General features: G+C 40.0%; 1 protein-coding gene across 1 annotated transcript in view; it reads right to left on the bottom strand.

The window, feature by feature from the left end:
* The window catches only part of PIEZO2 (piezo type mechanosensitive ion channel component 2), a 309,138-nt gene that overhangs the window by 112,278 nt on the left and 179,637 nt on the right, over positions 1-17,223 (bottom strand). The window contains exons 6-7 of the mRNA XM_065628394.1: positions 16,544-16,754; positions 13,598-13,811 (exon numbers count right to left, since the gene is read on the bottom strand). Coding sequence (XP_065484466.1) covers positions 13,598-13,811; positions 16,544-16,754 — 425 coding nt within the window. The remainder of the gene's footprint in view (positions 1-13,597; positions 13,812-16,543; positions 16,755-17,223) is intronic.

Genomic DNA, 17,223 nt, shown 5'->3' with positions numbered 1-17,223 from the left:
AAAATCAAGATGGACTTTGGGAATGGAGAAGTCAAAATAAACTACAATTTTAATACTGTACTTACAACACTAACACATATGGGGTTTTGTGGAAAATTATCAAATCACAGATGATACCTTATAATTTCCAAGACTTTTTTACAGCTATTTCAAGCCTTTCTAATCCAAATATTGCTGTTATTGCATGCAACATTTGCTCTTTATCCGCAAGAAGCTGGATGTACATTACAAATACTGACTGATTTAAGCAGGAAAGATTATTTCACAGGACATGCTTCCTGTTTCAGGAAAAGATTTACCATAGACTAATAAAATAAAACAATGATGCAAGTCTGCAACTCTTTGACATGGTAGAAGAGTAGAAATTAAATCCAGAACCGGGCACTGAAGATTACAGTTTGAAGAAAATGTCTGCATGAAGCCACTTCGGGAGCTGAATTTTATGATTTAGTATTTATTATTGCCCTTTTTTTTTTTTTTTTTTCTGGAGCCAGGGCATATTGGATGGTTATTCACAGCAATGGCATCACAAACTTCCTCTGTGCTGGGCTGGATTTGGGTAATCCATCTTTGTAGAACTTCTCAATTTCTGTTGGATTTTATGAACTGTCTGAATCTTTATGTCATCTGGATATCTTCTCTTGCTTACTTATTTCACTCTTCTCACATGGAAGGAGAGGGGAGTGGTGCCTGCATGTCTGGGGTAGGAGAAAGGACTATCAAAACTGACATTTGAACAGATGAGCCCTAAAATGGAGATGCTAAAAGTGGCCAAACGAGAAGAAAAGTGAAGTAGATCAGGAGGAGAGGCAGGGAGATGACAGAGCAGAAAAAGGAGCAACAGTTTATTTACAAAAAAGTAACTTAATAAGCTCCAGAAAATGGGAAAAAAATGTAGCTTTTTTTTCTGGGAGGCGGTGGTGGTGTTAGAAATCTTTTTTTTTGTTATTATTCTAGGGAAAGTGGGCTGACATATGGGGAGAAAAGGCAAAACTTCATGTTTCACAGGCCAAGTTCCAAAGATTGAGATTCATATTATAGCAGCCTTCCAGTACCTAAAGGAGTGCTACAAGAAAGGTGGAGAGGGACTTTTTACAAGGGAGAGTACTGACAGGACAAGGGGTAACGGCTTCAAACTGAAAGAGAGTAGATTTAGTTCAGATATAATGAAGAAATTCTTCACCATGAGGGTGGTAAGACACTGGAACATGTTGCCCAGAGAAGTTGTGGATGACCCATCTCTGGGAGTGTTCAAGGCCAAGCTGGATGGGGCTTTGAGCAACGTGGTCTAGTGGAAGATGTCCCTGCCCATGGCAGGGTGGTTGGACTAGATGATCTTTAAGGTTCCTTCCAACCCAAATGGTTCTATGATTCTATGACTGTGAAATACTGAACCAAACTCTAAGCATTGCTTGAAGAGTGAACCTTTTTTCAATATTGACTTAAAGGAGGTACATACTCTTGTCAAATTCGAAAACCACCTGGGAGAAGAGGGGTGAAGGAGCAGAAACACTTAAAAAATGAATTAGCAAACAGAAAATATCACTTCTACACAACTCTCCTAAAAGTTAGGAGACCCCTGTTCACACAAGCCATTCTGTTGAGTTTTCTGTACTTGGATGGCAGGGCGACACACAAGTTACGATCCTTAAATTATATCCGTAAAGTCTCTTCCAAGGGAATCCTGTGAGCCACTCCACTCCTCCCAGTACATCCTTTGGCTAAATGCCCAGAGACATACATGCCATTGGAAAGGACTCGTCTAGTCCCGTGCTGACTCTAGGCCCATCCTTGCCTTCCAGAAGGGTGTTACTCTCTAGGCTATAGACTGGGAATTCAGACCATGCTGGGGCAAACGCTCCAGGGTATCTTGAACTGACACAACATTTTTACAGAAATAGCAGAACACAGGGAGGAAAGAGGTGGGAAAGCTGGCTGAAATGCATTAAACATCCCAAAGAATTAGGGTTAAGACGAGCAGAAGGCATTTGGTTTCACAGAGCTTTTTAAGGGGCGGGGGGGAAGGAAAATTGGCATTTGTCTTTCCAAATCGTGTTATTTATAAGATTCCACAGAGAAGGAACTGATCCTTCAGGCCTTCTCCTCAGCTCAGCAGGACAACTGTGTAGGGAGATACTGCAGACACAAACGTCAGTCCACAGCTGGACTAAAGCTATAAAATTTATCCTTTTCAGAGTGATACTGGCTTTAAAAAGCATTGCAAGTATTTTTAGCACTTAAAAGCCCTAGACCCTGCTTTGGTTCAGGCTTGGATAATTCATAACTGGCTAAGTGGAACTGTGCCATATTAACAATAACACCAAAATTTGATTGTTTAGTTGAGAAGTATTATGATAAATTTCAGCTTAACAGTTTATAACTTTTTAAAAAAAAATATCTGAAAATGTAGACTAAGACTGGAAGTGTTTTCCTTCAGAGTGTTGCTATCACAACGGTATAATACAGGCATACACACACTGAATATAGGCTTGGTGGGTAAGTACATCATTCTAACTTTTGTTTTAATATCATCATATTTCTATAGCTCTTTAGCAGATGTCTATGTACTTTTTTTTTTTTTTTTTTTTTTTTTACCAAGTCTTGGTTTCCATAGTTTCTAATGGATCAAAGCTTTTCTGGCAATCACAAAACCAGCCCTGGTATATCTCCCACCCTCTTCTGAACATCAGTGACTTTTCTTTTAAAGAAAAACTAATTTCAAATGCACATCTATTGCATGAGAAACCTCATAAAAAATAAGTAATTTAAAACTTGTGTACTAATATCATCCACATAATGAGGACAGAGAGAAATTATGGGCCATTAATCCAGGAAGCTGTAGAAGAGAAAGGATAGCTTTAAGGGCTGTGAATTATATAAAAGCTTGCAAAAACTGTAAATACAATACAAATCTTAATTCAGGGAGGTCAAAAATGACCATATAAGCAGCCACAATAAAATCATTTTGCTCCCAAATGAATTAACAACTTTAAATCAGGATGTTAAATAGTATCTGCTATATAACCTAAGTAACCAGATAATGGAATTTTCTCTGAGACTATGTGACTGGAAGCTATTAAGGATTGGGCATCCATTAAAAATGACCGAACTTCAGACATTCAAATACTTTATATATCTGAAATAAAGCAGCTGCCCTGAGGGGAATTTAAGTCTGAGCACAAAGATTTGTGAGCTATATAGCACATTTCATCCAGTAAATGAGCTTTGTACTGATTTTCTATTCCAAAAGCTCGTAGCGTGTTTTCATTGCCTTAGAGGAAATAATTCCCCACTGTTATCACTAATAGTAGATGTGGGTCTATTAATCCCTTGTTTACTGAGACAAAGTGTATCTTCAAGAGCCACACATGAAGATCTATCCCATCAGTAGGTTCCTCTCTGAACCCTCATACCGTTTCATTACCCATGACATAGCTGAACAGTGCCCTGAGTTTCTAGTGAGTATTGATATTGATGTTACTCTTTTCAGCATATCAGCAAGCTAGAAATGCAGTGGTGTTGCTGTAGCCTTTGGGGACCTTTGCTGGGACTTCCAGACGTGATGATTTGATGAAGAAACATGCTGGAGCAGCAATTCCAGTATCTTTTCATCCCAATAAGACAGCTGGGCATCTGGCGGTGGGAGGACTATCAGGTAGGATGGTAAGAAGAAGGGAAAATGGGGATAAAGCTGCAGAAGAAAGTGCTTTAGGGCCCCTGCCTGATACCTTAGCTAGAGTGTCTCCTTCAACACAATCCCTCCTCACCAGGACCAGCAGTGTCATTGCTTTGACAGCAGCACCCTGGGTCATGTGTTAGGTAGAGAATTAGGCAGATGGTTGTTCGTTCTGTCACTAAATTAAAACTACTGTAAATGCACCAGGCTGGGGTTTTTTTCAAGCAGTTTCAGCTACAAATTGGAGGCAACTCAGGGAGCACGGAGGCTGCAGGAGCTGAGGCAGCGCTGCTGGGATGAGAGGATGGAGAAATAAAAGCCACTCCAGCGGAGGAGGCTGGTTGGCACCAGGTGCAGTGGTTTGCCACCCATTCCCCTTCCTCACATACGTGTATGTTCCCTGCGACCATCCGGGCAAACGAAAAGCAGCCCAAACTGAACAGCGCTGCCTGGGGAAGGACAACACCCAAATCACGGTAACGAAATTTAACATGTTTAATGTTTAGTCGTGTTTTCTTCTCCGAGATGAAAGTAATGAGAAAACAGGTCCAGGTTTCTAAGGAGCCGTGTGGAAAGTGGGAGAGAGAAAGCCGAAGGCATGTTCAGAAACATTCGTGGGCAGAAAGGCTTCCCCTTGCCAGAGGGTGAGCTTGGACCCCTCAGCACACAGCAGGAGGCACGGCTTAATGATGTCGTTCTGTGCCAATTGGTAACTGAGGTTATGGCTTTTTCAAAGTGAGTTGGCAGAGCTGCTGAGAGGACAGGAGCCAACAGTCCCACCTCAGAAAGTCTCACACAGGCAGTGCAGGGGATGTGAAGGGAGGACAGCCTGCTCCCAAAACTCCAACAGGTTGTGCAGCCCGTGGTCGGCCTTGTGCTAAGCCCAGGTGCTGGGAGGACAGATGCACTTACACAGCTAAACCACTGAGTGCAAAGCTTCAGCAGAAATCATCTAGGGAAAGGAGACCATGCTCAAATAACCCCAGTGAGCACCAGCATTCAGCAAGGTGGTGCTACATGACCAGAACGTGCAAGTGACCTAGTACAACAACTAACCATGCAACTGCCTGCCAGCTTGAGAGATTTAATTATCTCTTAGAATAACATATGCAGAAGAACAGAAATTGTTTTAAAATGTGCTCCATACCGATTTTAACTTCGAGGTAACTTGGTCTGTGATCTAGGAAGGACACAGATGGCAGCCAAAAACTATAGGTTTTATTCCAAGCTCTGGCTATCTGTGGGGGTTACGCAATTCATCTAACTTTTCTGTTAGGGAATTTTTCCACCTCTGAAAGGGAATGATGATACTTTTCAGTCACACTGGGACGGTCTGCTAAGTTCAGTGATGCATGCAGGGGATAAAGAGATTTTCCACTTACTCGGTGGTGAAATGGATTAAAAAAAAAAAAAAGCAAGAGTGATTGAGATCTAAATTAAGGTAGTAGAAAATATGAGAAAAGAAGATATTATTTTTTTAGAAGAGAAAGCACTAAGGCAGAAATGCAAGCTATGATTCCCATTTGTTTTTAGACAGAAGAAGAAAATAAAATAGCAAGATACTGGAAAGATGATAATGAGATAATGACCAATAAGGCTTGACAAAATGCCTAATTAACTCATTTCAAAACCAAAGCTGTGTAACATAGCTCATTTTAAATTGTTTCAAATCAGACCCTGATTGGTTCACTTTTTATCAGTAAGTTCCCAACTTCAGCTAAATGAACATAAACAAGAGATTAAGCACAGCCATCTGAGTGTTTAGAGGAACTGATGGAGATCGCCTCCTGCACAGTCAAGGACTAACTCCTCCGAGTGTGCTCAGGTGAGCTTACTCAGGACTGTCTTTTGTACTACCTCTGAGGAATGTGAGATGATTCATTTTCAAATGCTTCTACAGCGAGCTGAAAACACAAAGAGCTACATAAGTGCTAAATATTTATCATCACAATTTCTGGTCATGCTAGAATATGAAAATAAAGGCTGGCAGGTTGACCTCAGGAAAACAGTAGAGGCAAGCTTGCAATGCCAGGAGAAGTTTGCCAGTTGTAATCCATGTCTCCTAATATCCCCAAAGCAACAACATTCCGAATCCAGTAGGAGGGGAGGGGTTGATGTCTGTCTGTTCCTTTTCCAGCTTTTTTTTCAGGCACTCGCTCAATGATCACAGCTTGCAGATCCGTGTTCTTCAAAGAATATGAAAAGAAAATTAAAGGGTCAATTCTTCTCAGTCATCCTCTGCATGTCCACACAGGACAATCTGTGACAGGCAAGGAGTCTGTATTTTGAGTGTCAGTGTGCGAATCGGATACACATAAGCAGATGCATGGTGTGTATGGGAGAGTGGAGTGATCCAGCTCTCCCTGACCACGAGCAGAGCCTCTGTTAGTGGAGAGGTGTGCTGGTCCCCTGCAAGTCAGCTACCTAAGTGGATGGAGAAGTGGGAAGGCTGTTATGGGAGCGATTGCACACCCCGTTCGGTCGAATCAGAATCAGCAGGCAAGTTCATCAATTTATGTCAGCACTTCTAAAATCTTTCTCACTTCCCTCTGTCCCTCTCACGCCAACATTTCAACACATTCCAAGAAAGAGGCACCTTTGCCTGTTCTTACGGTAACACACGGCTATTTGGGGGCAGGAGACAGCAAGGAAGTGGCAACTTGCCAACATTATGTCACGCGATGGTGACTGATTTTTATGTTTGCAGCTTATGCTTGGTTTCCAGATACAGCACATTGTTGGGAGTGCCAAGGCTCCCTGTTCCCCACTAACAAGAACCAGTCATCGCCAGGGCCAGCCCCACCAGGCTGCCACGGAGCTCCCCGGTCGCAGGCTCGCCACTGCAGCAAAACACGCCTCAGAAACTGGTCTTTCCCGCGGGCAGAATCCTGTTGTTTTGAAAAGGTTTTAGCATGTTTCTCAGTTTACAACTCTTTCAAGCCCAGAGAAAGACAGAGGGGTGTAAATCACCCGTGGTGCAAGGCCACTAACATGAATAAAGTCGTGCCTGCTCCTGCCAAGGCTAAATTGGGCACTTTGCGCGGGGGTGGCGGTTATGGTGGATGCCAAGGGCTCTGCCGTGGGGATGGAGAGCCACCACTGCAGACTGTCAGGGAGGCTGGGAGGGCTGCTCTGCCAGAGAAATCACTACAGTTTACTTACTACTGCATCTGCTGCTTTTTGCAGAGAGTTTCAAACTTGCTGTAAATCCTGGCACAAACAAGAATTTCCTGATTTTAAAGAACTGCAGTATGTCGCTAGAAAGAGATGGGTATTAATAACCACATAAAGATCAGCAAGGGCTACAAATTCTCCCTAGCAAAACTGGGTAAGTTTGCATCAACTTCCCTGTAGTCACCACTGGACTTCCACCAAAACCTGAGCTAACCATTTTAAATCAATGTTGAGTACAAATCTGCTATAAAGTGAGTGCGGTATGGACATTTATTACATGCCCGCTGATGAGTGAATCTCCAAGGAATCCCTCTGAATAAGCGTTGAAAGAGGTGAATTCATTTTGGATGAATCTCTGAATGCCTGTGTGGCAGACGCTAAGCTGGAAATCTCACAATAGCAAGTAGTTTTGCAATGTTTCCAAGGCTTTCTTGCTACAGCTGTTTGGGAACTTCACCACTGGTTCTCTTAGTGCATTTGGATATTCCATGCAGTGTTATCAGAATTGTTGAAAGTGTGAAACTCAAAACAGTTAAAAAAAAAAATCTATTAACCTTTTCAGTCTTGAAAAAAGTTCAATTTATAATGAAATTCTGAGCAGGGTTCACTAAACAGGATTCTTTCTTTCTCAGTCATCTTGAGCAATTTCTGATATAAACCATACCAGCTTGTTCCAGTGAAGTCAGATACTAAAAGGGAACTAAAGAATATGCAAAGTTTGTAAGAACCAGTAAATCTTCCTCTTAGGAAGGGAAAACAAATGTAATGGAGAAGTTTAGAAGATTTACTATGAATTTTCCAGTATTCCATGATTCAGCTATATTTTCAACTCTTCTGCCATGCTGTCATGAATTCTGGTAGCTATCTGGTCACCAGCCACAGCTAAAGGTGTGAATCTTTTTGATCACCAGATATACATTATGACATAATTAATAAAAAATGAAGACAGCACAGACTCTGATGGTTCAGCTGATAGTAAATGGACTACTTACTTTGTAGTACAGAAACATTTCCTAGCATAATATTGAGAAACTCATTTTGTATGGCGCACAAAAGCCCGGGATAAAGCACCTTGGCAGAATCATGCGATTCAGAAGAGCTCTCAGAATCACAGAATCGTAGAACAACCCAGGTTGGAAGGGTCCTCAAAAGATCATCTCATCCAAACTGTCATGGGAAAAGGGGCCCAGATGAACCCAGGTGCCTTGAGCTACCTCATAGTTTAGAAGGAGATTATGATAATAGCAAGGCTGATTACAGTCTTTTGTCAATGGGAGTCTGAACTTGTATTTCTAAACTGTTAACAGAATCATTCCCTTCCTTTGCAAAAGAATTTTTAAAAAGATGATGAAACTGAAGATAAAGTTTTAGGAAAGCACATTCGCTAAAGCCTTCTAAGTAGAATTAACAGTCTCCTAAGATGTGGTACATTATACAGTTAATATGAAGCTCGGCTGCAAAACTTCCACAAGAATAATGTCGATTAGCTAACTGTTTTTCCTCTGCAAGAGAGAAATCCTGGCTTTCAAACCTGATGTGGTCACTGTGACAAACATGACGGCTAGTGTGGCACAGTTTGGAGCATGCTCTGTGACTACAAGGTGTGCTTTTGCTAGTAGAAGATGATGGAAACAGCAGAAGGGCAGGGCTGTGTTTTTACATGGCATGTGTCCAGGGGTCTCTGCCATGGTGGTGAGTGGCAACAAAAATCAGGCAGAAGGCATGAAAGCTGTCGCAGTCAAAGGGCAACTCAATATAGGGCACATAAATGAAGTTCAAATACTCTAATTACTCAAGGGTGGTGAAACACTGGCCCAGGTTGCCCAGAGAGGTGGTAGATGCCCCATCCCTGGAGACATCCCAGGCCAGGCTGGATGGGGCTCTGAGCAACCTGATCTATTTGAAGATGTCCCTGCCCATTGCAGGTGGGTTGGACCTGATGAGCTTTGAAGGTCCCTTCCAACCCTAACTGTCCTGTGATTCTCTGATTCTACAATTCCACCTTGTCAAACACTTGGCTTATCGCCAGGTTGCAAGGCAACTCCAAAAACCTTAGCTATTCATACAGGATAAGAATATTCTGCCTCTTGGAGGTGAGTCGCATTTGAGACAGGTGCCAAAGATGGTCTGCAGCAAGGACTAACAGTGGCTGCAGCTCAGGTGAAACACGTTGGCTCTAGTGGAGGCAAAAAAGCAGCAGAAGGTCAGTGCTTTGACCTGGAGAGAGGCAAGACACTGACGACAAGATAATTGATCAGCTACATCTTGCTATGTTGGCAATATCTGCTCTCCTGCTGAGACTTTATTAGGACACTTAGCCTCTACTTTAGAAAAAAAATATCTATATAGATATAGATATATGTAGCTGGATGCCCCACACTGATCTAACAACTGCAGGAATATTTTTAAGCCTTTTTTTTTTTAAAGCTTTTATTCATTTATTACCCTGGATAAACAGAGCATTTGGGCTACAAATTCCGTATCTAGATCAAAGCCTTCGGGGAAGTTCAAATGGAGGATTTTGGACTGGACTCATCTCAGATACGAAAAGAAACTGTATATTCTGAATCTACCACCTGTAGCAAATATCAGTATAACACTCCCTTCAAAAATAGAGTAATTTAAGCAAGCTTATTGCTTATCACTGTAAAACCTCTTTAAAAAGTCCTGTTTAAAGAGATTTAGAGGCTTGTTTCAGATGAAAATTTCCCATTGAAAAGACAGTCTTGGATTAGACTTCCTCACTCAGATTGCAACAAAGCAATCAGTTGTGTAATTCCAAATTCCCATTCACTTGAAGAAAATGTGAAATAATGTACCACTGTGAAGCGGATGATACTCCCTGGACTCCTGGGTTTGCCTCACTTTATAAGGGTGGTGTCTACCTGTAGATGAAACAATTTGTATTTAAACTATTTTCAACATTATTAGCCTGAAAACTACAAGCAATACAAGACTCTAAGAAAGCACATAGGGTTTAATATGTGTCAGATTACTGGATCTTTAAACGAATATGCTTATAAGCACAGCTTTGGACAGGAATAATTACTGACTCAGGATAAACTTCATACCGCTGCACTGATCCTATTTCTTCATGTTGGCAAGGCCTTCTCATTGCCCCTATTAAACCCTTCTGTCAAAATAAACATCAGGAAGAAAGAGGGCAGCAATTTGAAAAATGGCAAACACATTATTGCATATTTTTTCAGGCTGTGACACTCTGTACATAATTTCTAAAGTCGTTGTACCTCATTGACTTATTAGCTCAGGTGAAAAGAATTTTATGGCAGAAATATGATATTTTCACAATTTTGCTTTACATGGATACTTCTTGCTATTGTTTTCCCATCTCTGTAAATCATCAATTTTGCAATACGGCAGCAAGTCAACCCAGAATGTAGATATCTATTTTAAATGAAGTTATAAAATGAATGTGGACATTTTGTTTGACAGAGATCAGTTGGTATTTTTAACCAGTATTAATTGGTGCAAGAAGATAACTCCTAACTGAAGGGGATACATTTTTCCATCTGCAGATCCTAGCGCACACTGGATGGCATTTAGATGGGTCTTTGCATTTGTGCCGCTTCTATCTGCACATCACAGAACCACAAGGGCCACAACAGTAGATGTGACTCTTTGTAGGAGATTCGGTGCCTTTGTGTTTGCTAGGAGCACTCTGGCAAATACACAGGGCTATATGATCACAGTATCCTATTTTGGGGGGAAGTACTTCACTTGCAGAATGACATAAGGTTTCAGGGGAAAATGTGTAAATTCACCAGATTTCAGACTATGCCTTTCAAGAAAACTGCTTTCTTCTGGCGACACTATTCAGTCACTTCTTACTATCACAAGTGCTCAATTTTGAGTTGAGGCATTCTTAAAAGGAAGGAGCAGCACAAGGATGATGAAAAGATACTGTTAACTTGAGAACTTTCCATCTTGTTTGGGTATAATTTAACTTCATTTAGTCTGAAATCAATCAACAGAGTGGCAAGTTGAATGCATTACTATCCAGACACAACACATTTTTATTGAAAAGAAACAATTTATACGTTTCTTGTCAACTTGAGAACTCAAACTCAGAAATACCGATGTTAGCAGCTTTTTAAAGTGCCACCCTTATGCTCTGCACAGAGAAAGAATATCCACCAGCAGCCCAACAGGGGTAGTATTCACATCTGCCCCTGCAGCTAAGGAGATCTTAACCTGGGGATTGAGCCCTCAAAACCTTACAGAGAAATAAAAGCTCTTCTTCCTCAGGTTTCATTTCCCCTTCATATATGGATAAAGGTCTGTTTGTAATGGCACTAAAGTTAACACACGCAAATATGTTTACCTGCTGTATTTTTTTTTTCATACAGTGAGTTCAGTGCAACTGGGTAAGGAGAGTTCATACAACTGAATAAGTATGAGAATGATCTGCTGTCCTCCTCTTGTAAGAAGATATTAAACAGCATTTTCTGGGTGAAAATAGCAGAGAAGAATTTGGAGAAACAGATTCTTCTCTCAGCATATAATTTACCCATGCAAACCACCCACTAGTATTAATGGGAACTCTGCATATTTAGCTCTGCTTCAAGCCAAGATGGCACATAAAATAGCATGGTATCAAATTTCTTCTAGGATGAAAAATGCGAAAATATTTTTTCTGCACCATTCCAGTACATGTGTCTCTCATTTCCCTCCTCTAGCCACTACTTATTCACCAGTCCTACCTCAATCGTTAAAAATCATATTAGTGGGTTTTTCCTCACACTCAGATTTGCGTTTCCAAGCACTGATAACACCTGTCTTGATGCTCCTAAAACACATCTCCCTGAAAGCAGATTAAAGTAACTCCATAGCAGAAACAACTGCCATTAAAGAAACAAGGAAGATATATTTACTGCACCTCCTGTTGAGTTCTCATCAGTGTCTTATATATTCAAACATAATTTCCTGTGTAATTTGGAACATCAGTTCCTCACACAATATCATGTGTAAAAGGCAAAGTACCCAACAGTACAATTCAAGAGAAATTCTCCAAGAAGATAACATAATTTTCTGCTTACAAAAGGTCAGTCCATACTCCCAAATCCAACACCGGGTCTTTTCTTAATTCAAACTCTGACTGAGCTTTATCTTTCAACAATGAGGCAGGGGCAACTTATTAGCAATCAGATTTTTTAATTTCAAAAATTAGTGACTAAGTTAAAGTGGCATATCTGTACCGAACAAAATTTTATCATAAAATGTAGAATTACACTATTTGCCAAAACATGACTAAATGCAGAAAATAAGTTTGAGATTAAATTAATCGTAGTAAATAAAAATGAAAGTGTTTTAAAATTAATAATAAAATACTAAAAAGAAAAAAGATACTTTTACAAATGATGCATATGAAGATAGTTTCATGTATTCTAGCAAAATGGTATGAAATATATTTCCTCTCCTTGAGAAAATGTTATTGCTGTCTGGGGGTAAAACACTGTGAGACGATATCCTCATAGCCAAATAGTTGAGAATTTTGAAGCCATGTGTTCTTTCTTAATATATGGAGAGCGTAATAGAAAAGTTTTAGGGAAGCTGTGAACATTTTAGCTACTTGGTAGTAGAAATCATCCATTTACCTCTAGGTGGCACAAAAGAACATAAACAAAGCAGATCTTTTCCTATCTTTCAGGTAACGTTATGCCCTCCCAATCAGCCTCAAGTTAGCAATTCCAACATCACAAAACACACATCTATTAATCTGTACTAAATAAAATGTCAAAATAAGTATTAAAGTACCAGCTACTGTAGCTAAGCAGCTCATTTTTTTTACTGTTTTCAAGGAAGTGCATCGAGATATAAATAATTAATTGTTTCTCCCCAGTACATCTAATATCCTTTTATGTTCAACTTATAATACTTAAAAGGAAAAATAGGCTTACTAGAAATAAAGTTAAGGTTTATGTTTCGTTTAATGTAAGGATTACCATGGCACCAAAACCACATACTATGAAAACAATTTGCAATCGTAATTCAGCAGAAATAAAAGTAGTAATTCAGCAGGAAAAAAAAATAGTAATGAATAAAATACACCCATTATTCCCATCACTTAGTCTTATTTAGATTACAGTATAAAAGCATGTAAAAAAAATTAAAGAGTCAGTGAAATCACATCCAATCAATATTTATTGCAGCAGTAAGTAGAAATGCTGCTTTTTGCCTTAAGTGTCAATAGGAACATAAGACCAGCTCGTTCTGCATGACCACCGAGAATTTTTGTACTAACAGTGTAGTATTATGCACAGCAGACGAAGTTCCACAGCAGCCCTCAGTCTCTGCACACAGAGCTGGCACCACACATTCGTTTTGCCCCAGTTAAGACACTATGACATTAGACCTCAGAGCATTTCTTTTCCTCTACCAGAAGTATGCACATGTACACTGCCTTTGCCTCAATGCTGCCACTGATTTCTCTTATCTCCTGTCTTAGCCAAATCATTCTCACTCACATCTGAGTATCACTCCGTCCAAACGAAAAATCAGTTTCCCCTTCTAACTTGTCCCAGCACTCTGCATACAACTGCCCAGGTGGGACTTCACTCTATTATCCAAAAACATTCAGCCTGAAATCCTTCGACTCTTCCAAGACTGAACATGAAGTTATGCATAAAAATTGTCAAAGCATTGTGTGAAAGAGCATTTGCAATGACATGTGATAAAAGAGCATTGCACCCTATGCCCACAATTGAACAGGAAAGGAATTTCGCTCACCTGGCATAGAAATCTTTTGGTGGAATGACCTCCTGGAAGAACTGTAGCTGGTACAGATAAAGTCCAATCAAGTGCCCTGCACTGAATATGGCCATAAATAGACACAAACAGCTGAATATCAGCGGATCAAATGCTTGGCAACAGGACCACCATGTGCACAGGCCCAAAAATACAAAGAAATACACAGCTGATGTCAAAGACGGCACCATCATACCTGTAAAGACAAAAATATGGAGGGTTGGAAAAGTGTGGGAAATATCAGCATTTGTTAAAACTTAAGTCTGACAGGAAGTGTATCAAACGATTTAATCCCATTAGTGTTCATGCTAATTATTACCATTAGCTCTTAAGACTATTAGCTTTGAGACTAGAAGAAAAAGATCTGGTTTTGTTCAATTCACTTCTGCTGTACCTTAGCACTCAGTACACAACCTCTCTCCAGATGTTCCTCTGAGATGAAATCTTCTCTTTGTAAAGATGCTTCACAGAGCACGGAGAAAACCAGAAGCATGGCTGCAAGGCCAGCCAATAGTGCCTGAGAACACTAGTGTATCGGACTTCAAAATGAATTTTAAATACAAGACGCTAAAATGGCATGAATGGGTGAACAGTGAAAAGCCTTCTCATATAAATGTTGAGATATCTTGAGCTATTAAAACCAAAAAAACCCATCCCGATGTATATACTGAAAATAAAAGATCAAGACAAAATCTAGCAAATATTCAGTAAATGTCTGATATTTTTAATTTTTAACTCTTAGCAACTTGTAATTTATCTATGACAAAGACTCTGCTGTCTTACATACATCTATAGTTTTTGCGCTTGCACAGGCAGCAGAGTATTTCACTTGTTAAAATGTCTAACTGGCGAAAGAGCCTCGATGTTCTGCGGGTGACCTACAAAAATAAGTGAGGAAGCAGAAAAGAGACATGTCCAAGAGTGGCAATCATGTGAAAATAACATATGAGAGCTTACATCCAGCACAGCGGTCCAGTGGAGTCTCTAAAGTAACAGGACCAAAGCAACAGGGACTCCTGCCTCAACTTGTTTTTAAGTTTTTTACTGGTGCATGCCTAGGAGGCATCTTCCTCAGGACAGATCTGCAGGCTCCTGGTGGCTCATGGCTCTGGTACAGCCACTGGCCCTCCAGCCGGGCCAGCCACTCCAGCAGGAGAACCTGCACCTTGCCAGGTGCTGGCTTGCTGTGATTTTTGGGGGCAGCACTCCAGGGGTCGGTCTCCAGTTGGACTGAGTCCAGGCATTGTTAGGACTCTTATCCACGGTCATTTTGCCTGAGTTTCCACACCACATCCTTTCACATTGTACTTCAGACTAAGTCTTTAGCCTGGAGTGCCCTGTCTCTGCTCCAGCGTGTAACTTGCTGGTATTTCCATAGGCTCACAGGTTCAAAAGCATGACAGGAGCACAGGGATCATCTATTCTGACTGCCTTCATGACAGGGGCTGTAAAACTTTAGCCAGCAATTTCTTCTTCAAGTCTGTAACTATTTCTTTTCTTCCTCCAAAGAAATACTTTGTCTTTATTTAAACAGTTTAGGAGAAGGAGACTCCACTATGTCCATAAATAAGTAGTTCATTATGGCAATTTACTCTGGCTGTGAAAAATTCAAAATTTATTTCTGCTCTGAAATTACGTAGGTTTACCACTTAACTATTGGCTTATATTATAATTTCTACTAGATGAGATGTCTGTTAAAAAAATGGAGGCACTTTCTACCTTTGTCAGTACTTTAAGGCTGCAGTCAAATCACCATTCATCTTTTTTTTTTTTTTCTTCTTGGCACAGTAAGTAAGGAAGTATTTAACTAATTAAGCTCAAGGTCTCTCTCTGGAATACAGGCTTCCCAGACCTCAAGCCCTTTTTGTAACTCTCCTCCGAACACCTCCCAGCTCTTGGCATGTGTCGGAGTCCTGCAGACAAGCTACCCATCACCACTCAGAAGAAACCGCCTCCTGCCACTGTTGTGTGATCCTTCTGCTTCATCCCTCCTGGGAGATGTTCACCCATGCAACTTCAGTATGGCATCACGTTGTTCTGTTTGTTTGTTTGTTTGTTTTTTAATGGCATCTCTTCCCTGATGTCAGGCCTCATGGTGATCCACATAACCTATTTTTTTCCCTTTTTTAGATTCTAGATTACTTTGCATTTGACTACATGTAAGGCTGTCAGATAATCATACCTTACTGAAAGGCCTTACTAAAAGGGCCACACCTGACCAGTCCTTGTCATTCCTTATCAAACATTTTTTGTACTATTGTTTTACACTTCATATACTAGCATATTACCATTACGTTTACACTTGTACTTATAATTTGTATATAAAGACTCCATTCAACCATAAGAGTAGGCAGATAAACACTAATTTACAATTGCATGATCCAATTTTGAATACATTAATTGTAATCTACAGTGATTTTGTACACTTCCATTCTGGCTGTAGCTGATTATGTGGTACTAAATCAAATGTCATATAAAAAGGTTGGCTAGATCATATCAAAACAGCTACTTCTACCAACCACATCAAAACCCAACATGAAGCTTGCTTATCACTCTTTTTACACACTACATGGTTGACCTATTAATCTTTTCAGTTTTTCTTTTTTTTAAATCTATGAATTCACATTATTATATATATATATAAAATATACAGTCACTTATAATATGCAATCATTTACCTTTTTATATAACAGCAACTGTGAAAGTCATATACAGAATGATAGGCCACACAGTATTAGTAAAAAAAGAAATTAAGCAACTCAGCATATTCCAATGCCTGCCAAGAAGTTAATTTAAATAAAATCAGCAGCAATTTCTTTTCCCTTAAAAATTTCCATTGTTATTCCTGCAGGTGCCAAAGCGCTGAAAACTCATCTGTTAAGCGCATAATCTAATGGGCTCTGGAGGAAATTTTTCAAATGCACCAACCTGCTGAACCAAGTAAAATTGTAACAACAACTTTTCCAGTGGTGATTATCATGTTGCCAATAAACTCCCTCAGTCTGGATGCTAGAGAGGCGATTCTCCGCAGCAGCTTCAATTTCATGGTTTCCTCAAATTCTGCTTCACCACAGTCTTCATCATCCAGATCTTCTTCATATATCAAAGCATCATCTGGCTCTAACTTGTCTCTTAGAGCCTAAAGAAGAAGGGAAAAAATAAAAAAAAGAGAATGCAAAAGAGAGAGATAGAGGTGCAAAGGAATTCGAAATTAAAAACCACGTATGTATTATTTAAAAATAAAGTTTTCCTATAATCTTTGACTATGTGCAAGTAATAAGAGAGTTATGAAATATGTGCTAAAGCTACAATTGTACATTGATGGCTCCCGCTTCAGAACTGTCTCAAGAAAAAAGGATGTTAAGGGTTGTCTCTGAGAAAGACTTCAGTCCTCCTACATGCGCACAACAGGCTTCTTGTTCATTTCTATATGGAATTTGGTTTGGTTTGCTCAGCATTCTTCCATCTTGCTATCTATGGTCTGTTAAACTTCTCTTTGGTTCAGTGGCTTCAGGTATAAGCTCCAGTCACTAAGCACAAGTGCCTTCCTGGTTGATGTTCCTCAACAATCTCACTTTGCAAACCCTTCCCCATGAAACCTTTCTCAG

The sequence above is a fragment of the Caloenas nicobarica genome, chromosome 2 (genome assembly GCF_036013445.1).
Source record: "Caloenas nicobarica isolate bCalNic1 chromosome 2, bCalNic1.hap1, whole genome shotgun sequence".
NCBI lineage: Eukaryota > Metazoa > Chordata > Aves > Columbiformes > Columbidae > Caloenas > Caloenas nicobarica.
Note: the sequence above shows the minus strand (reverse complement) of the source record. Positions and strands in the feature narration are given on the sequence as shown.